This window comes from Perissodus microlepis, chromosome 18 (genome assembly GCF_051167445.1).
Source record: "Perissodus microlepis isolate ML-2025 ecotype Zambia chromosome 18, ASM5116744v1, whole genome shotgun sequence".
Classification (NCBI taxonomy): domain Eukaryota; kingdom Metazoa; phylum Chordata; class Actinopteri; order Cichliformes; family Cichlidae; genus Perissodus; species Perissodus microlepis.
Window position 1 is genome coordinate 24,077,171 of NC_140478.1, and position 25,039 is coordinate 24,102,209.

Genomic DNA, 25,039 nt, shown 5'->3' on the forward strand with positions numbered 1-25,039 from the left:
TGGTCTTTAAAAAAAAAACTTTACAGATGTATTAATATAGTTAAAATGCTGCAGAGGCATGTCATGTTTAAAAGTACACAATTTTTCTAATCCATCCAATGAAAACAAATGTTGACCTTTTCAGAGCTTTTAAAAGTACTAATAAGGGCAAAAAAACAAACTTCTCTTACAATGTCTGGCTCTTTATTTCATTTATCAGAATTTTCAAACAGGTTTTATCAAAATTCAAACTTTCCAAAATTAAATATAAATACATATTCTGAAGACTCTTAACTATGCTATCCACAGTATCAACAAACAACAGACATCCGTACCTCCTCTAGTGATGTATCAGAGATGCCAAAGCTGCTTAGACCCATATCAGCAAGTGTCTCCTCCAGCTCCCTAAACAGGCTAGCATAGGCCCGATGTTTAAACCCTTTACTGGGGAGCAAATAGGTCAACTCCTGTCCAATCATCTCAATCAGCCTGGCCTCGGGGACATGGTGGTGGATAAGACTTGTGATGCTGTCTATATCCCCTGGAAAGAGGACAGAAATTCACAAATAAATGAGCTACTTAAGAGCAAAGTGTTCCCAAAATAGCAGAAACCAACACAAGGACAAAGGAACAAAAACTGCTTGAGATGCAAAAAAAAAAAAAAAAAAAAGAACCCAAAAAACAAACAATTTTATTCAAGCACATAAACGCGTAAGCAAATTTATACTTCACTTCACCAGCTTCACAGGGTTGCATCTTAAGTACGTGTCCTCAGGCAGAACAGTAATAGCAAGCTCATGGGTCAATATGACCATTAAATTGGGAATGTGAAAAAAAATTGTCTGTTTATGTTCTGTTTTACAACTTTGATAAGTCAACAAGTCCATACTGAAACGTATAAACAACTCAGCAGGTTGCACACACATGTGCATTTTCTCTGCTACACTTGTGAGGGCGCCCACTTACATAAAGAACAGCTTCTTCCAACAGTAAAAGACTTTTGTGGCCAGATTCAAAAGAAAAAACTTATTATTATTATGACATTATATTATTATTATTATTATTATTATTATTATTATTACTACTACTACTACATTTTAATTAGGCAGGGCTCCATTGTAAAAGGGTGATGCTATGCACCAGGAGTTTCACTGTACGATACATTTATTATTTACACCTGTTCAACTGCTTATTAACAGAAATGCCAGTAGTGCATTTAAGCATATATAATTAGCATACAGGCATGGTTGAGACGACCTTCTAGAATGCAAACCAAGCATCAAAAGGGGGAAGAAATGTGATTTAAGTGACTTTGATTGTGGCATCATTGTTGGTGCCAGACAAGCTGCTCTGAGACAGAATCTTAGACACAGCTGATCTACTGGGATTTTCCCGCACAACCATCTCTAGGATTTACAGAGGATGATCAGAAAAAGAGAAAATATCCAGTGAACAACAGTTCTCTGTGTGAAAATGCCTTTTTTGTTTTCAGACATCAGCCGGGAAATGGTCAGACTGCTTTAAGCTGAAGGAAGACAACAGTCAATCAAATAAACACTTGTTACAACCAAGGTAGAAGACAATCTCTGCAGGATGCAGAACAGCTTGAACCTGCTGAGCTACAGCTACAGAAGACCAATGACTACCAGTCCTATCAAGAACGGGATATTGAGGATGCAATTTGCATGGACTCACCAAAGTTAGACACTAAAATATTGGAAAAATGTTGTAGGTTTGATGAGTCTCAATTTCTGCTCCCAAACAAGCGATATGAAAGCATGCTTTGTGCCGGTGGTTCAGACGCTGCTGGTGGTGTAATGGTGTGGGGATATTTTCTTGACACACTTCGGAACCCTTTTAGTACTAAGTTACATAATTAGTTACTGCCTATTTAACCATATCATGAAGAGAGCAAAGTAAAATTCCTTGTCTGTGTGCACAAACTTGTGCAACTAAAAAAGATTGTGGCACCATAGCCTACTCGAGCATTGTTGCTGACCATGTCACAAAGCTCAGATCATCTCCAACTGTACTCACATGACCTCCGCAGCCATCAGAGCTCAAACCAGTAGAGCACCTTTGGGATTTGGTGGAATGAGACATTCACATTATAGATGTGCAACCAGTAAATATACTGCAACTGTGTGGTGCTATTACCTCAATATGGACCAACCCAGTCCATCCCAGTACTAGCCAGGTATGCCTAATAAAGTGAGTGAGTGTATGTAAATCATCTGAATACTGATGACTCCATTGCTGCCAGGATTATAATTATAATCAGACACAGACAGTTCAAACATTTATTATCTGAATTGCCTTTGGCTTTGTTTCTTATATATAACAACACCACAAGCCTAGAGTCAAAAAATTATTCTTCATTCTCTCAGTAAACATAAAGCAATAATTTTGAATAAAATGCCTCTGAAATACATAAAGGCTGGTTTATTCAAATAATTAATGCATACCAATCAAGTAAACTTCATTTTACCAGATTCTATTAACTCTAACATTTGACATTGTTCTCATGTAACAAAATATATGGAAATTTACATATAATTACATTTTTGAAGGCAGTATTTTGGGCATTTTTTAAATAGTAATAATAGTAATAGTAATAGTAATAATACCCCTGTCCACATTCATTAAGCATCACCTATATGACTCCACTCATAGATACAGATATTGAGTTAATAACACACATATGATAATATCAGCACCAGTTACTTTATGGCTAACAGTTAAATATTGTGTTGATAGTTGGACCTTGTGGATCTGGTCTTTTTTTAAATGTAATATGTATGTTCATTTATACCTCAAACTACTGCGCATAGAAACCAGTGTAAAATAATGCACTTGATAACCCAGTTGCTGCTAATGATAACTTAAGTCAGAGCTAGCATGATAGATGAAAAGTGTAAAAGTAGATGAAAAGTGTAAAAGAGTCACATTTATTCTAGTGTTAAATGGGACAAGTAGGTTGCTGGTTGAGAAGTAAAAGGGGGTAAAACCATAGCTGAACCAAACAGAGAGTCCTGAGAGTCTTGAGAAACTGGGGCTTTGCTTTAAGCCCAATGCACCAATTTTAAAATGTGCTACCTCTAATGTTGCTCTTAGCCAATAGTATTGTTACAGTGACTTCTCTGATATCCAGTGTGGTAGCTGCACCCTTATCCTCATCCTTACCCTAAAACAAAACTTAACTTGAACTTGAAAACCGAGTTCTACTTTCCAAAACACACCTTGAAGAAGAAAGAGCGAGCCAAAATCCTTTCGTTTTCCAAAACTGTCTTTCAAAATCTACATTTTGTGTCAGTGGAACAGAAAAACAAGAGAACATAGACAGACGCAAAAACAAACCAACTCCTGAGGCGTTGCTCATGAGGAGGAAGATTAAAGGGATATACGATATCCACTTACCATCCAAAACTCTGTCTAGGTGCTGAAACTGATTCTGAGACTCATCTTTATATCTGGTGCAGATGGAACAGGAACACGAGCAGTCTGAGGCACAGTCACAGTTATTCTGACAAAAATAGAAAATAACACCTTGAACAATGCAAAAGAAGAAAAAGAGGATTTTCTAACGAAAAAGTGAGCAGACAAAAATCATGTATTCTCTTGCATATGTCTGTGGTAGAAACAGATTTGTTTTCTGTGCAGAAACCTGCTGAGATGAGAAGCATTACAGATGGTTGATTAAGCACATAAGTTCATCCTCACCTCCTTCTTCCTGAGGTCCTTTATCCTCCGTACAAGCGTCAAATAGAAACCAACTCCAAAACAGTTTTTGAGGAATAGGGGGGACCCACAGCAGTGCAGCTGCCCTTTGGAGATGATGGCGATGCGGTCGCTCAACAGGTCGGCCTCATCCATGTGATGAGTGGACAGGATCACAGTGCGGCCTGCACAAGGAGCGAGCTTTTATCAAAATCTTGGCTTGTTGTACATGAACAAAGTAGTGTGTGATACCAAAGCTTTTCAGTGCTTTTACAGCGGATGCAGAATTTATTGGTTTTATGACTAAAATTCTGTCTTTTGTTGTAGCCACCCAGTTGAATTTTCCCCTTTTGATCAGTTCTCTACAAAATCCAAGTGCCTCAGGGGAGCTGTACAGCTTCAAAAGATTTTCTTTCATTCTTCAGTAAATTCTGGAACAGTGAAAAGTCAACTTGAGGATAAAAAACACCCTTTAAGAGTTACAAAACGAAGTTACTGAGAGAGTTAAAGTGTGGACCAGACCATTAAATGTGACTTTACAGACAGCTTTTACCAGTTCTGTATTTCAGTAAGAGGTCCCAAATGGATCGTCTGGAGTAGGGGTCCACTCCTGAGGTGGGCTCGTCTAAGATGACGACCTTTGACCCTCCGACAAACGCCATAGCCACCGACAATTTCCTCTGCATGCCGCCTTTAATGTGAATAGAACAGATGTTTAAAAGAGATTTTTTTTTCTCCCGCTTTCTCTCACACACAAAGAGAAACAAGCAATGACCTGAGAGGTTCTGAGCCTCATCATCTCTCTTGTGAGGCAGCCCAAGGTCCACAAGCATGTCTTCGACCTCCCTTTCTGCCTCCGCCTGGGTCCGACCTTTCAGCAGTGAATAGAACAAGATGTGCTCTTCTACTGTAAGACTGGTACAAAACACAGCAGCAGTAAGTAAGTCATTTCTGTAAGAAGGCTGATTGTGAATGATTGAGTAACTTAAAAATTATTAATATTGTTGTTGGTTGTTTAGTTGATTAAATTACCTAAAATGGAACTTACTGGTTAAAGAGGATGTTGTGTTGTGGACACATCCCCATTGACGTGCGGATAATGTCTATGTCAGTTCTAATGTCTCTCCCATTAATATAGGCTGTGCCAGATGTGGGAGGATAGAGCCCGGTCAGGATGGACCTGCAAAAACCAGAAACAGAGCATCATAAACAGGTGTTACCAACCTTTAAGTAGCTATCAAAATTCAGTTTGAATCTAAAGTTCTGAATAGATCATTTTTAAAGACTTGAATATGATATGATTGTCAAGTTTTAATGAAATACCCTTGCAGGGAGCTTCCAAAATGCATAGAGGCTTCTGTGAAAGCCATTCAAATCTGAAATGTTGCTGAATCATTGCCGCTCAGACACACTACATGAATTCCCTTTACATCTTTTCAGTGTGTGTTTTTTAAAAAATCAGTGTACTTTCTATAAGAAACACTCATACAACAACATTTCAGTTTACATTGTCGTGGTTTTTCCAGCCCCATTGTGCCCCAGGAAGGATGTGATCTGCCCATCATAGAAATTAATGTTGAGGCAGTTGACAGCTGGACGACAGCTTCCATCAAAGACTTTCACCAGATCCTGAATTTGCACCCCCATCACAAGGCCTACTGGGTCAGGCTCAAAGAACGACTGGTCTGCATGCAAAAACAGATCGAAAATATTATCAAAACATGACAGAAATAACACAGTAGCTCTCAAAGTTTATTTTAATTTGATGGAATTCTTTCTGAAAGAAAGTTTCTGAGAGCACTTAGAGGAAAGAGAGTTTTTAGTCTGATTTCTCAGTATTTTACCTACCTAATACTATTTCCCTTCCTTTACTGAGGCCCTGTACCAGCAGTTTCCCTAATAACAATATAATTACAGCTTCTAATCAGCACAAATTTGTCATTTTCAGTTTTCCCCTGTGTTTTTCCAGTCTGCTGCAGGATTTGCATGTTTCCACCAGATGCCCCCAGAGAGTTCCTCACATGCAGTGTGGCATCTCTCTCCAACTGTGTCATTATCTAGTATGCCTTCTCCTTGTCTAGTCTGTGAAGTGTACTCAAAGTTACTGTTTCAGCATTCTGAGCTTTTCTTCTGTATTTGTGTCATCACCTTCATTTCCCGAGTCCTGGCCGTCCTCCTGGTTTGGCGCTTCTTCTTGCTGTTTCAGCAGTTCCCTCTGTCTCTCCCGCTGCTCCCTCTTACTTTGGTGCTTGCAGATTTTCCTGCTGGCTGAGCCGTTACAGGTGTTTGTCTCTGGTGTACTCTCGATATCCTTCTCTTGGTTCTCTGGTTCAGGTTTCTCAGGAACTATAAGGGATAGACAGTACACCAGCTTACTAGCATGCTTTTTGATCAAAGTTTTACCAGGCCTATAATTAAAAATCATCACCATGAAAGCGCTGAAGTTACATATCGATTTTTACTCTCCAGTTAAAAAGAAAGAAGAAAGAAAGCACCTAATCTTTTCTTTGTTCAAATAATACACTGGCTTTGTTGACCCATCATAGGGTTATAAGGACAGTTACTCAAAGTGCAGACACCCTATTTATCTGTCTTTTACCAAGCTTTAGATTTTACTTCCAGCTCTGACACTGATGGGATGGGCTGGATGAGCCTTAACTTCACCTTATATTGACATTCAATGGAACAACAACACTATTCCTCTTGTAATTAAGTTGCCCTTCTAGCCGCAATTTTAAACATAAAGAATAAAGGTAGAAATTCATTTCTTTGACTCCTGTTTTAGTCATAGTGTTGCTCTGCTGTTGACTAACCTCTGTCTGCCATTTCTGTGTGTGAGGGTTTAGGTCTTTGCCAGTAGGAGGGCTGGAACGGGAAGTAGAATGGCCGACCAATGCCATACTGTCCTAATAGGCAGACACAAATAGTTAGATTTTATTCGTAATAAGCTCATAGTATCAATGAATTGCTAAAATACTGTAGAATATAAAGTAAGCCCAACCTGGGAAAACATTATCCAGATACCAGGCCAGGATACCATAGAGGACAGCATCAAAAATCATCATGAGGATGGAGGTGAGAAAGGAGTAAGTGTCTTTCTCCAAGGGGCTGGTCTTAATGTTGTTCCACTGCAGGCCCAAACCCTGCTCCTCATACCGCGACAGGTACTCTGTCCCGAAGCCAAAGGCCACAGGTGACAACAAGCTCTGAAAAACATAAGGGGTAAAAAAAAACAAACAAAAAAAAAAACGGGGCGGTCACTTGTTTCTAATTGTTGCTAAATATCTGTGTGTAGTCATGAAAGTCAGCTGGGTTAAATTTGCTAATGTTTACCATGAGATTTACTTACATACAGTGCTTAACTAATTTATTAGACCTGTCATCAAACATGACAGCACAAATATTTTTGAAATCTGTTAAAAACTTGTTTAAAACTTAAAATTTTATTGTTATTTATGATGCAAACAGACTGAATTCATAGAAATTAATCAAGCATTCAACCGCTAAAACAATTCTTTCTGTTCAGAAATGGAAGTAAATAAGAGTAATTTGACATATTTATAAAAAATACACCATATACTGTTGGATTACCCAGTATATGCAGGGGGAACTATAGTATAAACTATACATTAGTAGTTTAATGAATGTGTTAAGCACTGTAAATCATATTTACTATGCTTGAAAAGCATAACTTCAGGTCTGATTTTGTACTTTAAACAAAATAACATACTGCAACCAGTTTCATGCTCTTGGTGATGCGGTCTTGCCAGGCAAAGCACAGGATGTGAGGTAGGTAGAGGGTGAAATAAATGATGCCACTGCAGGCTGCTGCCAGGTTGGCCTTGTTGAAGAACACGCTCATCAGAAAACACTGCATGATGGTGGCCATAGTGAAAGTCATCAGAAAGAAGAAGACAAGGATCGGGTCGCTGTAATGCAACACTTTGCCGCCCTGAGATTAAAAAGGAGATATATAGAGCATGACTATCTCTGCAGTGAGTTTTACTTTCACATTTAAACATGCACATTTAGGGTTTAAAAAAAGGTAGAGATATATATATGTGTGTGTGTGTGTGTGTGTATGTGTATGTGTGTGTGTAGGTGTGTGTGTGTGTGTGTGTGTGTGTATGTATATTAATATCATCCACAAGAGGGCAGCATTGAACCCTGTGAAACATGAACTCTCCAAAACAACCTTTTGGTATGGCAACCTTTACTATTCAAAAGAGACATATTTAGCAATTTGTCCATCTCTGTGGAGCCACAAAGTATTTTTGGGCCCTATAATTAAGGTCACAGTAATTAAACCTCTCAAGCATAAATTAGTTTATACGAGGATTTGGTATTTAACTGGTTTTTGCATTTTTATTACATTAATAACATGTTAACTGAGTTCAAGAACTAAATAACAAATCTACTATCAAATAAGTTTACCTCAAAACAAAGTAATGTGCCATGCAGGCCACTTTGTGCTGAGGAATCAAGGGTCAAGCTGCAGGTTTGAATAAACATACTCTAAGGAGCTGACAAAACTCTGCTCAGTCTTACTTTCAGCTTTTTTTCACCTTTTCTCTCCAGCTCTTTGTGTTTTCTTACCATGACAATAGAGGTCAGCAGTACTGTGCTTGCAGTCATCATGAGGAAACTGTCGATGAACCACGTGTACCAAATAACTCCATTGCTGACCCCCATGGCTTTGAGGGTCTCTTTAAGACGGAGCTCCTTTTCCAGCACGATGCTCTTCACTGTCATGGACACAGAGTAGATCCAGGCCAGCACCATGAATATTGGGAAGCAGCGGTTCAGTGTGATCATGAAGCTAGAGTGGAAGTAGGAGAGAGGAAGGAATTAGGATTACACTGATTCTGTGATCTCTCAGCACAGAATGCATTAATCTCAATTTTAGTCAGACAAAGGAGCAGCACATATTTCCAAAAAAAGGCTGTATTCTAGTGAGGAAATTCAGTGTAGTGTAGTACGCCTACTAGAAATTTTCACACATTTGGTTCCTCCATTGATAATAACTAGAATAGCACTAATACAGACTGCAATAAACAGCAATACCCAACTCTACGTTCAAACAAGAGCCACCAAGATGAATGGCATGAAAGAAACAGCAGACTTTTTTAATTTACCTTTTTACTGTCCTTGGCTTAGCTTTCAACAAACCAGCACTCAAGTTGGCTGATTAGTCTGAAAATGTTTAATTCATAATGTGAGTTTTCATTCTCATTCTACTGTATGTCTGAGTCGGCTTGACTGGGTTTTGAAATCTACTGAAATTCAGTCACAAAACCTGCCCACACAGAAAGAAGCTAAGCAGTTAATCAGCGAGTTGGACAGTTATTCAATGCATCTATTAAGAAATTAAAGCTTCACCTTAACTATACACCAATGTAGGTTAAATTGAATCAGTTGCATGGACAGAATAATAATAATAATGAATAATAGGTTTTGCAGCCCTCTAAAGCACTGTTACACTTTCTGATGTGCAGAAAGTGCTTTATGTATTTCTTTTTAAAGCTTTTTTAATGAAAAGGCATATTGTGAAAAATGCTGCACGACTGCAGTGACTGGTAAACTCACAGGTCATCTACGTAGCATGGATATGGCATCTGCTGGACGTAGACCCCGAGTGGCCAGTCGTTGCCTGTGTGAATTTTAATGATGCCGTGTTCAATCATATCCTGCAGGTAAGCAAAACCTCCCCAGATGTATCTCTGGTCCTCCATGGGGTCTGCTCTAGGACCAGGATCCCAGTACCTGAGAGAGAGGACACAGAAGAATGAAAGATGTCCGGATCTACGCGATTATGGTGTTTGTCATCACATCAGAGTAATATATAAGCTTTTGTTGTTGTAGTTGTATTAAATAATCCCGGCCACAATCTCCACTGATTTTCTTTCCACCATAAATTATCCTAAAGCCAAAGTCTTTAACGCTGTGCACGCTGATTTTACTTAAGCGGATAAGTCTGACTCAAAGCTCTTTTATAATCTGATTATTCAATTGTATAGCAGCAGGAGTCCCACTTCTTCCATTACAGCCTGCTGGTGTGCTGCAAACAGCTAAATCTGCTTGTTCACCCCGGGGGATATTGACATACTGTCTGCTTATGAAAAAGAGATCAAAGAGAAAGGGGAAATGCATGTAAGAGCTACACATGGTTGGATGAAAGGGCAGGTATGGAACAGCCAAAAACCTTTGGAAGACAGCGAGAGATGCTTTTCCTCTGGGGAATGTCACAAATCCATATAAATTGCCTCATTAAAGTGGCAGTAACAAGATTTTAAAAAATCTAGGACCAATCTGACAGGGATATTTAGTGCTTTAAATGATATTGGTTTTGATTTTAAAATGATATTGATGGATCTAATCAATTTTATTTCTACTTTTAATTAAGTACAATTAAAGCCCATGAATGGCTTTTGTTATTTGCCAAAGATGTTTATTATAATTACGAGCTCTTAGTTTGGTCCCAAGATAAATTAATTTAAACAGTAAAGAGGAAGTTTTTCAGATATTTTTGGCATCGAAAAAATAAATAATTACTCCAGTGAAACAAAAGCATCAAAAACATGGGTTAGACTGCAAGGACGCTTTACTTTTTCACATGTTATTCTCAAAACTGTATTTTCTTTAAACTACTGCACAGCAGGAAAAACTGTCACACAAATCTAAATATTCAGACACTTTATTCAGCTTGTTGCTAAAGCACCTTCGGCTTTGAAGCACCAAAGGGTTTCCTTGCTATGACACAGTGATTCCTTGGCTCACGACTTTCTGTCATTCTTTGAAAATCCTCTTAGTTTTTGAGGGACATTTTCAGGTCTCTCCAACAAATTACTCAGGGACATTCACAGAGCTGTCCCCAAACCACTCCGGTATTGGATTTATGTGTCCTTAGTGTAATTGTTCTATTTGGAGGTGAACCTTCAACCCACCTTGAGGTCTTGAGCCCAGTGGAGTTTGTTTTCATTTAAAGCACAGAGATAGATGTCTCTGTGCTTTGCTCCATTAGTTCAATTCCCTCAACCCTAACCGTTCTCCCTGTGTTGGCTCTAAAAAGAAAATCCCACCCCTGCATCATGCTCACCATAGTGCACTGTTTGGGGTGCTTTCTCCAGACACGGTGCTTAGAATTGATGTCAGACAGTCTAATCTTGGTTTAATCAGACCAAATAACCTAATTTCTACTTTCTGACAGTCCTTTAGAAGAACTTTGATAAACTACACACAGGTTTTCACTTTGTAAGAGTTGCTCACCCAGTTGCTTAGTTTGATCATACAGTCACCTCCTTGAGTCCAAACCTTTTCTGTTTAAGAATTATAGAGGTCACTCAATGTGCTCTTGGGAATATTAAATGCAGCAAAGCTACATTTCAAGGTCTGTCGACTGAATGTTTCTTTTTCTTCCATCCTTGTAATCAGTTTAAAGAATTTTCATCATTGTGGAGGGGGACTGAGTGCAAATTGATCACAAAAGAACATCTAATTTGAACACTTTTAGCTTGTCAGTGCAATATAAAAAAATGTGAAAAGCTTCAGGGATTTGGATACTTTCTGAGTGCAGTGGTTAAGGTACAACAAAAGCTGTCATTTAGCTTTATTTTAGGGGGTTACAAATGTTGAGTAGTCATTCAGTACTGACCTGTCTTTGATCTTGTTGGTACGCTCCACCGCATCAATATCCATGCGGATCTTGTACTTGACATGCGGCGGAACACTTGTGGTCCAGGGATACAGGTCCATGAAGACCACGCCAGCCCAGAACTTGTTCTCCTCCAGCAGGTGCAAAGCCTCATGGATCATCTCGGACTCGTCTGTGTAGGCCACAAACTTATCCAGACTAACGCACTGCAGACAGAGAAATATGGAGAAGGATGTGGATTTGTGTTCATAAGAAGCAGTGAAACAGGGAGATGATTTAGCATTTAGCAAGTATAAATATTTATGTTTTCATGTATGTGTGATTACTGATGCCTTTTAAGCAGTGGTGTTGTTCTATGTGCTGACAGAAGAAAAATTATATAACCCTTTCTTCTATAACATCTAAATCGATGTAACAGTATGCAAGTGCATGTACGATTCTAATTAGATTATGCATTAGATTAGATGCTGAACACTATAACTACCATGAAATACTGGAAGCAAATCTTGTTTCCTTATTTTCTAAGCATCTATTTTCTGAGCTGAATCCTAAATCATTGTTGTTGTTTTTATGGGTTTTTCAGTGGAGTAATCTGGCCACATGGGAAAATGTGAGCCACTATATTCATGGTGCAGTGGCAGACATAGGCATGTTCATATATGCAAGCAGGAAAGCAAAATCCATTTAATGTACACACACTAATCGCATGAGTGCAACTCTCATTTTCTCACACACACTTGCCATATTTACCACGTGTGTAATTACCATGTGAAACTCTCACTATGTGCACCATAGATACAGCTCTCTAACCCCACTCTCACACTCCCATGTAGACCGTGTCTAATGTCCTCATTCACATTACTGTACAATACCCCCAGAGCACTCAAAGACAGACAAGAGATCACTTCCCATTCATCTTTATGTGAACACACAGTCACTACACAATGATGTTCTCTCAGAGATGGGCTGAGAAGAAGGAGCTTCACTGATACACATGTTCCAATAGGATACCAGTGTGAGAAACATACCCCTGACAGAGTAAGAGGACCTCATGCTAACTACAGCAGTTATCCTATGGCCCAGTGATTACTGACAGCTATATCTAATTAGCTAAATCCCCCTGGATTGTTTGTGGAGCTCTGAAGGGTCTTGGCACTAAACTAGGAGACAAAGGGTAGATTGAGGTGCCTGCAATGATAGGGTTCTTTCCAAAATCCAAACCCTACCCCCTTTTAATCAGACACAAGAAGAGAGAGAAGGCGTGAAGGATGGATAGAGTGATTTGCCCTCTTTTATGTAGCAAGCACAGGAGTTTGTTTGAATGAAGTGTTATACACTAAAAAAGCACTGGGTTTTGAGGGGGGTGACTCATTCCCACCTACTCTTTACTTTATCACTGAATGTACAATGGAAACAAGGGAAGGGGGTGACAGCAAACATGTTCTTGCCACCTTTCAGTCTGCTGTATGGAAGAGCTGTGCTAAGTGGTTGTGCCCTGTGTCAAAAAGCCTGGCACAGTCTCCAGGAAGAAGACCTGGGAGACAGACGCTCTTGTCTGTAGAATTTAGACAAAGCCTACCAAAAAGGCCAAATGCCTTGTCATGGGAATGTGCAAAATTGAGGAAAAAAGTAGGGAGACACAGAAATAGAGACAGGTTACGAACCTCTCCATACTGGTTGAACATGTGTATGAGCTGGTTGGTGATGTTAAAAATGTTCCTCCAGTCAAAGTTTGGCATGCCCGCCTCTCTCTCTCGCTCTGGTCCATTATAGAGGAAGTTGAGAATGTCTTTTGTGGTAAATTCGGTTCCCACCAGACTGTTGTCCATGAAATGCATCACCGTTGGGTTCTTCAGTGTATCCTTCAGTGAGAGAGATTAGAGTTACTGTGCATAATAGAAATACAGTACAATACATGCTCATGTAAAATAATTGATTCAGGTGGCTACATAGTAGAGTAAGGAGTAAAATTTAACCTTTTCAAGGTTGTGCTGACCAACCTTATGTTAGAGGCCATAAATATGAATCTCTAAATATCAGGAGTAGTGCACCATCTGCTGAATGCTAATTAACTGTGGACAAATTATCTATGCTAGGTAGACATGGACATAATGTGGGTGGACGTAATATTCAACTGGCAAGTGCTTTTAAATGTATGGGGGGTGGGGGGGTAATAATACCCAGTTAATATTGGTTATAAAAATGCTTTAAATTTGCTTTACTAGGTTTGAGGTTGCTGACTGACAGCCACACACACATAATCACAAACCACTCAGTCACAGAACTGAATCAGATGATTGAGTGGATTATTCAGTACCTGACAGGTGGAAACTAACACAGGCAACTGTAGCTGGTAGTCATCTATGAAATATCACCTGTTAATTCAAGTCACTGAACTCATCCATGTTTGTGGTCCCTTCAGGAGCATTTTTAATGCAAATGTCTGTCTTGCAGTGGGGTTAGGTTAATTGGTGATTCTAAATTGCCCATAGGTGTGAATGTAAGTGTGAATGGTTGTCTGTCTCTCTATGTTAGCCCTGCGACAGACTGATGACCTGTCCAGGGTGTACCCTGCCTCTCGCCCTATGGTAGCTGGTATAGGCTCAAGCCCCCATAATGCAGCTGTGGAAGATTTTTTGGCCGCACATCTATGTTGTGAATCTGCTGTTCAACTAAATCCCAAAGGTGCTCGACTAGATTAAGTTCTGGTGTCTCCGGATGGCATTTGAGTACAGTGAAGCAACTGTCTTGTTCAAAAAAACAGTTTGAGATGATTTGAGCTTTGTGACATAGTCAGCAACAATACTCAGGTAGGCTGTGGTGTTTAATTGATGGTCATTTAGTAATAAGGAGCCCAACATGTGTCAAGAAAATATCTCTCACACAATTACATCACCACTAGCTGAAAATGTTACGAGGAAAGATAGGCCTAGGCTTTCATGTTGTTTATGCCGATTCTGAATCTCACAGCATTCATCAGAACAATCAGATCAGGCAACATTTTTCCCAATCTTCAATTATAATGTTGGTGAGCCTCAAATTGTTGCATGGTTTCCTGTTCTCAGCTGACAGGAGTGGCACCCAGTGTGGTCTTCTGCTGCTGTAACCCATCTGCTTCATGGATTGTGCAATTATAGATGCTGTTTTGCAAAATGTATTATTTGAGTTACTGTTGGTTTACTATTTGATTGAAGTAGTCAACACAGCATTTTCAGAAATGCTGTAAACACTAGAGATGGTTATGTGCAGTTTCTAAAACACTCCACAGTAAAATACTACTCTTCTTCAATCTGATGCTCAGTTTCTACTTCAGCAGGTTGTCATGACCATGTCGGCATGCCTAAATGCATCAAGTTGCTGCAATGTGTTTGGCTGATTAAATATTTCCAATTACAAACAGCTGAGCAGGTGTACTAATAAAGATGCCAGTATCAGCAGTGTATATATATGGATGCAGCTTGCTAAAAAGCCTGCTACCATTAGCTACTGTTTTTTTTTTACTTTATTTTATTATCCAAGTAATGAAATGAAGGGCTCAAAATAGGATTTCACAAACTAATGGGTGGATTCACAGTGGCTATGTCCATCTTTTTATATAATGTCAGTGGTAGTAAGGAGAGCTGATGTGCAAATGTGCATTAAATTAGTGTGCAGGAATGTGCAGTAATCATACCCTGATCATGTTCATCTGAACGCTGTTTTGGAAGAAAGCCCAGAGTTGAGGTCCCACCTCTTCCCAGGCCTTGGCCATATTTTGGAGCCTCTCTAGCTCCTCAAAGGTTGTGTTGGCCTGGACAAACATAAATACACACATCCTATGAAAGTTGAAAAATATTTCCAGAGTAGTACAACAAAAACATATTTAACACACAGCGGTCGCGTTCTGTGCTAAATACACTGTCAATGAGTTTGGTGGAAGTGTCAGTTGTTAAAGGATAGTGTCAGTTAAAAATAAAAAAAGGAGAGATCAAAAAAGTCCACTAACAATTTATCTAAGGTTTAAGCTGCAACATACAGCGGATAACAATGGAATGTTACATTATGTAATTTGGCTACATTCAAAACGCCGCTCAAAACTCTCGAAACCCCACTCTGTTTTGTGTCAGGAGGATTAAAAGAGACATAACAGATCTGTTTTTCCTTCCACTGCCGCGCCCCCACACTTACACTGAATTCTCTCCCTCCTCTTCCCATCCCTCACATTGCATCAGATTACCCCTCACCCCCATCACCGCCACCATCCCTTTGCTTTCCTCTGCTTCTTTAGTCAGCTCATTCCAAATGTGGGTGGGGGTTTGTATGCATCTACACTGATACTGAGTGTTGAAAGAATCGCAGAAGTGGGGCAAAAGTGAGTTGGAAAAGGGAGAGAGGTGATGGGTCAGGCTGGAGGTGGTCTCACTCACACTCTTTAATATCTTGCGGGCTGCAGGGGAGTTGGGGGTGTAAAGGATCTTTCCCATCAGCAGGGGCTTGACTGAATTCCACACAATTTTCGTGACAGGGTTGGACTCCAGGGTCTGCATCAGGGCATTGCAGAAGGGAGCTAGGGGTAGGGAAAGATGAAGAGAATGAGAAACAAATGGTATTCATATATAATCATTTTTCCTCATGGCCTCCATAAGTGTCAAGCATTCAGACGTAATAAATGACCAACTAAAGAATCTTAATATTTAAAAAAAAAATAGCCAATCAGAGCATATCAGCCAACTTTCTGGAACAAATTTTGCCTTTTGAGGCAAACTCTGTCCACATGATAACTGAGTGATCTAAACATCTTTCTTTATGCTTGTGAAATTAGTTCTGTCCCACCTTCTCATGCTAATGAAAGCAAACGACATGTAACAAATACACAGTAAGCATAGGTAAAGACTGCATTTGCCCAACTTTTGAGTGTGCATAAATAGAAATAAATACGTGAAGTAAGAAGGTGTGTTTTTCTAATATTTAACTATATCTGACTGGTATTTTTTTCTTAAGTCACACTTTAATTATAGCACTTTCTTGGCATTTATTTCTTCCTTCATGTTGAATGAAACTATATGGTGAAAAGCACTGAAAGAGTGAAACTGAATGGCCCTTGTAGTATTTTCTTTCCAGGTCAACCAGTCACTTCCAATCTAAACTTTTCAGTCCAAATGAAAGAGCGGTGTTGGCAGGTTGTGTAAGTGTGAAAATGTATAACTCTGTGACATTTGGACAATCTGAATGTCACAGCAGGCATCAGAGCTGTGACATTTTCATGAGTATGTGTTGTGATGCAAACTTGTGATATTTTTTACTCATTGTTTTAGATTTCAAAAAAGTCATACTATAACTACTTGTGGTGTCTGCAAAACACTATCATATATAGCGCTATCATACACAGCAGGTACAGGTATATTTCTGTTTCTGTGATTATTATCTGTAACAAGTACAGTCTTAATACTATATTTGAGTAGAATATTTTTTTAAAAATCCCTCTTTACTTACTGGTAGTATCATCATAGACATAGTTGTGGTTTTTGGTGCCATTGACCCCCAGAAACACCTTATAATTGTTGTCTTCATACCAGTTGAAAGACAGGACCCTAGAGCCCCCACCCTCAGGATATCCACAGAAGAGACTTGACACGCTGGACATCAACTGGGTGAAAGAGGAAGGACCCCCAGTTTGGAACAGGGAGGACACTGCCTTCATGAGCTCCTGAGAGCTCTCCTGCTCCATCATCTGCGCAAGACAGAGAAGCCCAGTTAAACTTTTAAACAATCCGATAGTCTGCAGCCATGAGGCTGTATCTATAGCAGTGCTTCAATATTAGCATGCTAACATGGTCACAGTGAACACACTCTGCAATTAGCACTAATCACAAAATGCAAAATATAAAAAAGGTGAGCCCAAATCAAACGGAAATTGGATTTTACTGGTGGAAAGGTCAACAAAGCAGACCACATCCTAAAAAGTGAGTTCCCTGTACACACAGAGAAAATGAGATACTGGTAACACTTTACATGAAGTAAAATATGTGTAAACTATAAAGAAGATATGAACATGATTAATAGCTTATATTTACAAGTTGGTGACTTGGATAACACAAGTTGGGAAATAGGATTTACTATAGTCAGAATAAACTAGGATTTAAAGCACCTTTAAACCATAAACTAGAGTTCAATCACCTCTGTCTAATATACAGTACACACCCCTAACACCAAATGGTTTATATGCTGTATCTCAAACCCTGACTGGCTGTTAGTTTTTAAGTTTTATATATTTTTTTTGTCTGGCGTGTCTGTTGATCATTGCTGAGAAGTACGACCAAACATTTTCCGGCCTACAGCAGGATGAGTAACTATTCGGTATTGCTGGAAAGTGTAAACAATCCATTTTGAGTTATTTGACCTTCATCAGATAATTATACACAGATCAGGGATATTTATGTTTGTCATACTCATTCATGCCCTGTGAATTTTTAAGTATAAACGGTCACAAGAAAACAATAGCTTAAAGATAAGCAAAGAAGTTGGACAGAGCTGAGCTGCAAGGTGGACTAAATATCCTCCTATTGACAGAACAAAAATAGCTTCAACCAGGAGAGCAATTCTCCCTGCTACATGTAATTTCCTCTATGAAGATAATGAAGGAGGCCATCAATAATTGTATTGTATGTTGCTCCTACATGTTGGTAGGACTGAGTTCCTCCGGGAGCGTTTTGGTTCAAATCATATTTGGATTTATTAGCACGGGTCATCACTGATTTGGCTCCAGAGGTGAGTGATGAAAATGGCTCTTTGATAGTTTATGACTCCTACTCAAAGCTACCTTTTACACGTGGACACGCGCAGACATAAGCATGCTACAACACACCCATCATGTCTGTCGCGCTCACTCCCTCTTCCTCTGTTTTCTTATGTATTATTTCTCGCACAAAAACATCCACACACACACTGAACTGAAAGGAAGAAGAGGTGGGTAATGAGAGCTTTTGGCTCGCCTTTTTGTCACCACGGTGATACGAAGGTCCCACCTACAGGATGTGTCACCTCAAAAGAATGTCCCTCTTTTCCTCCCTCCCTCTACCTCCCACCCTCCTCTCTCTTTCTCTCTCACCCCTGGCTAAGGTGATGATGGGATTCGCTCTCCCTTGGAACAAACCGTGAACGTGACTAAACACACATCTCAGTCACAGTGATTTGTGTGTATGTGTTGCCTGATAAACACACAGACGTTATTTTACTCTATTGTGTTACAATGCTGTTTTACACTGTTTGTGCTTTTTGTTATATATAAACCAATATATCCCATTTCATTATGTTCTACCGTATTTGTTCTAGTCGACTCTCTTAGTTTTATTCTATTTTAGTCTAATATTTTAGATGTGTAATAACGTATCTGTGTTTCTGTGTGCATGCACATTGTGGTTGTGACTTGTTGACACATGGAACAACATGCTTCAGCATACTATGTCTCCTTCTTCTGACTTTAATTGAATAGTGATAGTTCTTGAAAGCTGATTTTATTATTTTTTATCATCCATTTTCTTTTTACTTTTTCAGTTATTTGTTCATTATCTTCTCATTCATACATTTTTTTTCTTTAATTTGCGCAAGTGTGTGTATATGTGTTTACATTTCCATTCCACGTGTATTCTTCTTGTAGAAAAAAAATGTAATCTACAGTATCTACTGTATTCTCTTCAATCCTGTTCTATTCCATTGTAGTTAGTGTTTCAGATCCATTCATTTATAATGCATGTGCATGCATATACATTACATGTATGCAGATACACAACAGACATATTTTTAGCTCACAAAGCACTTGTAAAAATGTATTTTTTAACACATACTGTACATGTAACCCTCACAGTATTGAGCACATCATTCAGCTTCTTCTGGGAGCGATTCTTGAACAGGGAGCAACGGAAGAGGCGAGTTTCCTGCATGACTAAAAATACTAGTGCCTTTGATACTGAGGGCTTGAGAAGAAGAAGAGACTCAAGGAGCAGAAGAGAAGGGATGGATGACATTTGGACTACTTACATCTTGGATCTTCGCTGATGTTGCCTTAAGAGCCTGGCCCCAGAAATGCAGGTCAATGCCCACGGAGCTTCTGTCCAAAACCTGAGGCATCTAGGGGGGAACAAAACAGGAGATCTATTAAAGTAAAATGAGATGATTACAGATAAAGGGGGATTTAAACACAACTGGTCCTTTGTTCTTTTATGTTATAACCATTACTGCTCTTTTTAAATCATATAATATCTCAGCTTGTGACTTGTAAATTCATATCTGGTCACAAGTGATTTCCGGGAAACTTCCAGGAATTTGAAGCAATACACTACTGGGCAAAACCACATCAAACGCACATAAAATGCCATATTTTTTTTTAACCTGTGCTAAACTTGAGATCCACCAATTGTTTGATGTGGAACTACGTATTATAACTCCCCTACGCATCCTTCAGTGGCATTATCTTCTTGAGAAACCATTAACAGTAGGTGTTAGGAAATGACTGGTCAGGGCAGGAGTGCTGAGGGTAAGGAAACCAGGAGTGCCAAGACAAACACACACACACATGAGATATCCTTCCTCTCGCATTCTTCGTGCCTGAATTTCAATGAACGAAGGAAGGAGGGAGGCAGTATGGTGAGGGGGATAGAGAGAAAGCAAGGGAGTGGGAAGGGAGGGCACTGAAAAGTTGATGCAAGAAGGGAGTCAAGAGTGTAATGATGGGAGGACAGCTGCTATGAGACCAAGGTCAATGTGGTAATGGGCATGATGTGCGATGGAGTTAATGAGTTAAATTAAGAGATCAGATTTCCCACACATAAACTGTCTATCCATCCATTCTCTTATGCTTATCCTTGTCAGGGTCGTGGGGGGGCTGGAGACTATTCCAGTTACCATAGGGCAAGAGGTGGAATTTAAGGTTCTAGGTCAGATTTTTTTTTTTTTTTTTTTTTGCCTGTCCCGTTTGGCTCTTTTGCCATCAGAATTATTGTCTAAAGGCAAAGAAAGATGCCCAACGGATTTACTTTACCAAATTGACCATCCCAGCCTTGCCGTAATGGTCCATTTGATTCACCTTTTATTGTTTATTTTATTTTCACTTGCTGAATACGGGACAGACTTGACTGGGGGAAAGAAGGGGAGAAAGAAAGAGGGAAAGAGAAACAGCTGAGAAGAGGGACAAGGGCAAAAAACAAAAACCAACAGAATGGGCAGAAAAAAAAAAAAAGAAAAAAAAAATGCATCTATCGATCACCTGGATCACCTGTTGAGAAAGAAAAAAGAAAACAAGCAGAAGAGAACAAGAGTAATAGAATAAACAACATCACAATGATATATGGGAATATGACAGTAGAGATTTTTCATCTCTAAGATATTTGCCAACATACATCTCTCAAGCCTAAATATAGGGTAGTCTCTAATTGACCCTAATTTGCAAGCTATTTATAGCAACTTCTTCACTATTCCAAGGATTTTCTTTAAAAAAAAAAGGTAATTAAAGCCACAGCAACACTGTGAAGATGCACTATTTGTCAGGTTTTTAGCAACCATATAAACCAGGTTTGCTAGCAGCTATGTTGACTCAAAATATATGTATGAGAAGTGGCATCCTGTCTTACAGAATACCACAGAGTCTGCAGGCAGGCTCTAAGCCCATTAAAGAAACAGGCCAAGAAGGATAATGCCACGTAAACTCCCTCAGCCAATCACCTGACTCACCCAGGCTGAACCTCAACACAGACATATGATAAAGAGAGAGTACAACATTTACAGCTGGACATGCAGTGAAATGGAGTTTTTGACATTGATATCATATAAATACGATGCAAGATGGAAGAGTATGGACAGAATGACTAAAAATTTGATCCTTAGATGTCAATTACAGTGTCAGTTACATATATTCCAATAGCCAGGTTTCCTTACAGAATCAATGCTGTCTCAACAAACAAATCTTTTGTTACACGTTAGGAAAAATCTTTTTCCTATTGCGTAAGCTAACACTAGTTATACACTGTTAGCTGTTTAATAATGTAAAAAAAAGTTCAGGTGCATTTTGTATATGCGAAACTTATCATTTCAGATGAGCGTGAGAGTCCCTGCTGTTGTTTTGTGGATCTTATCTACTCTTTGTTTCACTATTCGTGTGTGCGTGCAGAACAAGGAGACAAGAGACAAAAATGAAGATAACATTTCTTGAGTTGAGGACAACTTGCTCAAATAATCACAGGTGAATACAAGTGTTATTAAAAAAGAAAGGGTCTGTTTTAGTCTCCATATACTTTTAAGATAATCGAACATTTCTAAAGAGAGCCAGTGCCTAAAATAAAACCAGCAAACACTTCTACAGACTCCCCTGCTAGAGCCAGTTACTGGGCCTCATGTGCAGCACTGATATCTATGCAAACCTCGACATACATGTACAGTTTCTACAGAAAAGATTTACTGGTATTGTAGCACTCACTTTTGAAGCTTTTGGAGGACAGTACCAATTCAGCTCAGTTCAATTCAATTCTGGTTTATTTAGATAGCGCCAAATTTGAACAACAGTCCCCTCAAGGCCATTTATAGAATAAGGTAACAACTGTACAGTATTCTGGAGAACGCGCCAACAACCAGCCCCCTGTGAGCAAGTGCTTTGCAGCAGTGGGAAGAAAAAAAAATACTGCCTTCTAACAAGAAGAAAGCTCTGGCAGAACCAGAGTCAGGGAAGTGCAGCCATATGCCACAACCCGCTGGCGGGGGAGAAAGAGAAGAGAAGGGCAAAACACACACTAAGGGAGAGAGTAGACAAAAATGTAATGACATGCTGCAGAGGTATACAAACACATGTTGAGTAAGAAGAAATGAGTGGAGAAGTACTCAGTGTATCACATGAAGTCTTGCAGTTGTCTGAGCTTACAGCAGCATAGATAAGGAAGGGTTCAGAGACACCTATTCCAGCCCTAACTGTAAGCTTTATCAAAAGGGACCCTAACCCTAATCTTAAAACTAGAAAGTGTGTCTGTCTCCTAAATCCAAAGTGGGAGATGGTTCCACGCGAGACGGGGCTGATAGCTCTCCCTCTACTTTTGGAAACTCTAAGAGCCACAAGTAAGCCTGCAGTCTGAGGGTGAAGTGCTCTGTTGCAATCAAATGATACAATGAGGTCTTTCATATACGATGAGCCCTGATTATTCAGAGCTTTGTATGTGAGGAGAAGGATTTCAGATTAAATTGTGGATTCATTAGGAAACCAGTAAAGAGACGCTAATATGAGAGAAATATGATCTCTGTATGAAGTATGATCTGTTAGTACAGAGTTTTGGATAAACTTGAGTATTTGCTGGGAACATTTAGAACAAATTGATAATAATAAATTACAGTAGTCCAAATTACAATAATCCAGCCTAGACCTAATAAATGCATGAACTATTTTTTTTTTTTTTTTTATCACTCTAAGACGGGATGTTTGTAATTTAAGAGATATTGCAAGCAGTCCTGCTTTCTTTCACATGTATTTAATGTCCACACTATCCAACATATCCTGGTCAAAACTGCCTCCAAGAGCTCTCACACTTTTGCTGGAGGCCAGTGTAATGCCATCAAGGGTATATGTCTGGTTAGACACCAGGCAAGATCCATTATTTTTATATAATAACTTTGTTTTGTCTTTAAAAGATTCTCAGTGTTTAGCTAATTGATTTGTGTCACCTGGCTTCACTGAGAAATGAAGCTGGGTATCATCTGTAAACCAATGGAAATGAACGCAGTGTTACTTGATATTGTTATTGCCTAAGGAAACCATGTACTGTATAATATAAAAAGTATTGGTGCCAGCACAGAACCCTGTGGCACTCCATGACTAAATGCCAGATGTGAAGACTTTCCATCTTCCACTACATCAATTTTACTGATCCCGCAGCTAATATTAAAAAGTCCATACAATAGGTTTGTAGATGAGTAACTGTCTGGTCTGCACCGACTAAATCCAGGTTTGAGCTGTATTTATTGGCCAAAATGTAATGAATTCTCTCTGAAAACGTCTTGCAGTGAATATGCCTGACACACTCAGAAAATACACAGCAGTGTGTGACTCTAAAACTGTGTAGGGCAATTTTTGCCCGAGTTTGTGTTATGGTCTTGGGTCAGTGACCCAGGGTTTTGGAATTTGTATTACTATTATTATGATTACTATTGATCTTGGGTTTATTTATGGTTATGACTTCTAGTGTTATGGTTTCTGTTTTGTACTTCCAGCACTCGAGTTTTTTTCTGTTCTGTAAATTCTAGTTCTTAGGTTTAGCTCCGGTTTATTTTGAAGGTCTTGTTGCCGCATTTCTACGTGTTTTGTTTACACTTCCCTGTTGTGTCATTATGGGTAATTGTGTCAGCTGTTTTCCCATGTGTGTTCACTTTCCCAATTACCCTCCAGTGTACTTAGGTCTCGTGTCTCTTACTGTTAGCTGTCTGGTTGTCTGCTTATGTTCTCTCCCATAGTCACAGCCAAAGTAAAGGTCATAGTTTGACATCTCAGTTTGAGTCAAGTCACTGTTCAGTTTTGTTCCTGTAATCAATCAGCAGCTAAATTAACGGTCCGCTATTGGTTCGCATCTCAGCTCAGTTTCCCTCTGTGTCTGCGGTTGGATCCACACCTCTCTCTCTCTCTCCGCACGATTTGCCTCCACAAATCGTGACAGTTTGGACCCGCATTTATCCCTTCAGGTTTGAACTGTGAAGCTACCAGACTTTGATAGATTAAAGTGCTTACAAATATTAAATAATATATAAGATAAATATGTACATGACTTAATGCATTAATACATCCTGACATTCTAAAGCAGAGTAAATGTGCAAAATCAATACAGTAACACAAGAGATGCACATCAATATCCATCAGCGAATGTGTGAGTATCTATAATGACCAGTCTTTCAATAGAGAGCAGTGCGTGGATGTGGGAACCAACATCTGCTGTTAGACATACTAGATCATCACCTAGTGATATGAATGATGCACCACTGTATAAGTTAAAACAAGCTACTAACCAGCTTAAAGATCTTGAAGAAGTCCAGATTAGCATACAGGACATCCTCTATCCTCTGGAGCCTTTGCTGGCTCAGGGCACACATAGCATTGCGGACCCCATGCAGTCCCATGCGAGTGGGGAAGAACAGGAAACGCTCCAAGAGGGCCTGACTACATGCTATGTCTTTCAGCTGCAGGTCTGGGACTCCAAATGCAAACTGCAAAACAGCATCAAAATATTTGTATTCATATTCAGTAAGTTACTATAATGTATATAATGTCTTTTTAGACAAGTGCAATTGCCACAATCCAGGCAAAGCATGGTTTTAATTTTGATTCTCCGCAAAAATTCATCATTAACCTCTGCAAAAATCTTTCTAAAAAGATGTACCTGTTCAAGTCGTATTTGTGCATTGACAAGTTGATAAACTAAAGACTCCGAGAGCCCAGCATCTCTTAACAGGAAGGCTGTGAGAACTTCATCATCCTTCAAAATATCATCCACCTTCAGCCCGCGACCTAAACAGAAAATCATGAACAGAGATAGCGAAAGGTCAAAACCAGCAAAAAAATAACTTTGACCCACTGCGCTGAGGAAATGATTCACAGCAGAACAGATTGACAGAGATTTTCAGGGAAAACGCAGTGAGGAAGGGTGTTTATGCACATTTCCCTGCCAAAACTAAAGCTAATTTCTTAGGAAG

General features: G+C 39.3%; 1 protein-coding gene across 2 annotated transcripts in view; it reads right to left on the reverse strand.

The window, feature by feature from the left end:
- Nucleotides 1-25,039, reverse strand: part of LOC146367924 (retinal-specific phospholipid-transporting ATPase ABCA4-like) — a 47,755-nt gene that overhangs the window by 18,479 nt on the left and 4,237 nt on the right. For both annotated transcript variants that reach the window (XM_084911312.1, XM_084911311.1), the window contains exons 6-26: nucleotides 24,727-24,854; nucleotides 24,356-24,553; nucleotides 19,364-19,453; nucleotides 16,820-17,057; nucleotides 15,754-15,893; nucleotides 15,021-15,137; nucleotides 13,012-13,209; nucleotides 11,348-11,553; nucleotides 9,283-9,459; nucleotides 8,293-8,515; nucleotides 7,427-7,648; nucleotides 6,698-6,902; nucleotides 6,510-6,602; nucleotides 5,845-6,042; nucleotides 5,204-5,381; nucleotides 4,745-4,876; nucleotides 4,472-4,611; nucleotides 4,250-4,387; nucleotides 3,700-3,881; nucleotides 3,397-3,502; nucleotides 315-520 (exon numbers count right to left, since the gene is read on the reverse strand). In XM_084911312.1, the coding sequence (XP_084767438.1) occupies nucleotides 315-520; nucleotides 3,397-3,502; nucleotides 3,700-3,881; nucleotides 4,250-4,387; nucleotides 4,472-4,611; nucleotides 4,745-4,876; nucleotides 5,204-5,381; nucleotides 5,845-6,042; nucleotides 6,510-6,602; nucleotides 6,698-6,902; nucleotides 7,427-7,648; nucleotides 8,293-8,515; nucleotides 9,283-9,459; nucleotides 11,348-11,553; nucleotides 13,012-13,209; nucleotides 15,021-15,137; nucleotides 15,754-15,893; nucleotides 16,820-17,057; nucleotides 19,364-19,453; nucleotides 24,356-24,553; nucleotides 24,727-24,854 (3,515 nt within the window). The remainder of the gene's footprint in view (nucleotides 1-314; nucleotides 521-3,396; nucleotides 3,503-3,699; nucleotides 3,882-4,249; nucleotides 4,388-4,471; nucleotides 4,612-4,744; nucleotides 4,877-5,203; nucleotides 5,382-5,844; nucleotides 6,043-6,509; nucleotides 6,603-6,697; nucleotides 6,903-7,426; nucleotides 7,649-8,292; nucleotides 8,516-9,282; nucleotides 9,460-11,347; nucleotides 11,554-13,011; nucleotides 13,210-15,020; nucleotides 15,138-15,753; nucleotides 15,894-16,819; nucleotides 17,058-19,363; nucleotides 19,454-24,355; nucleotides 24,554-24,726; nucleotides 24,855-25,039) is intronic.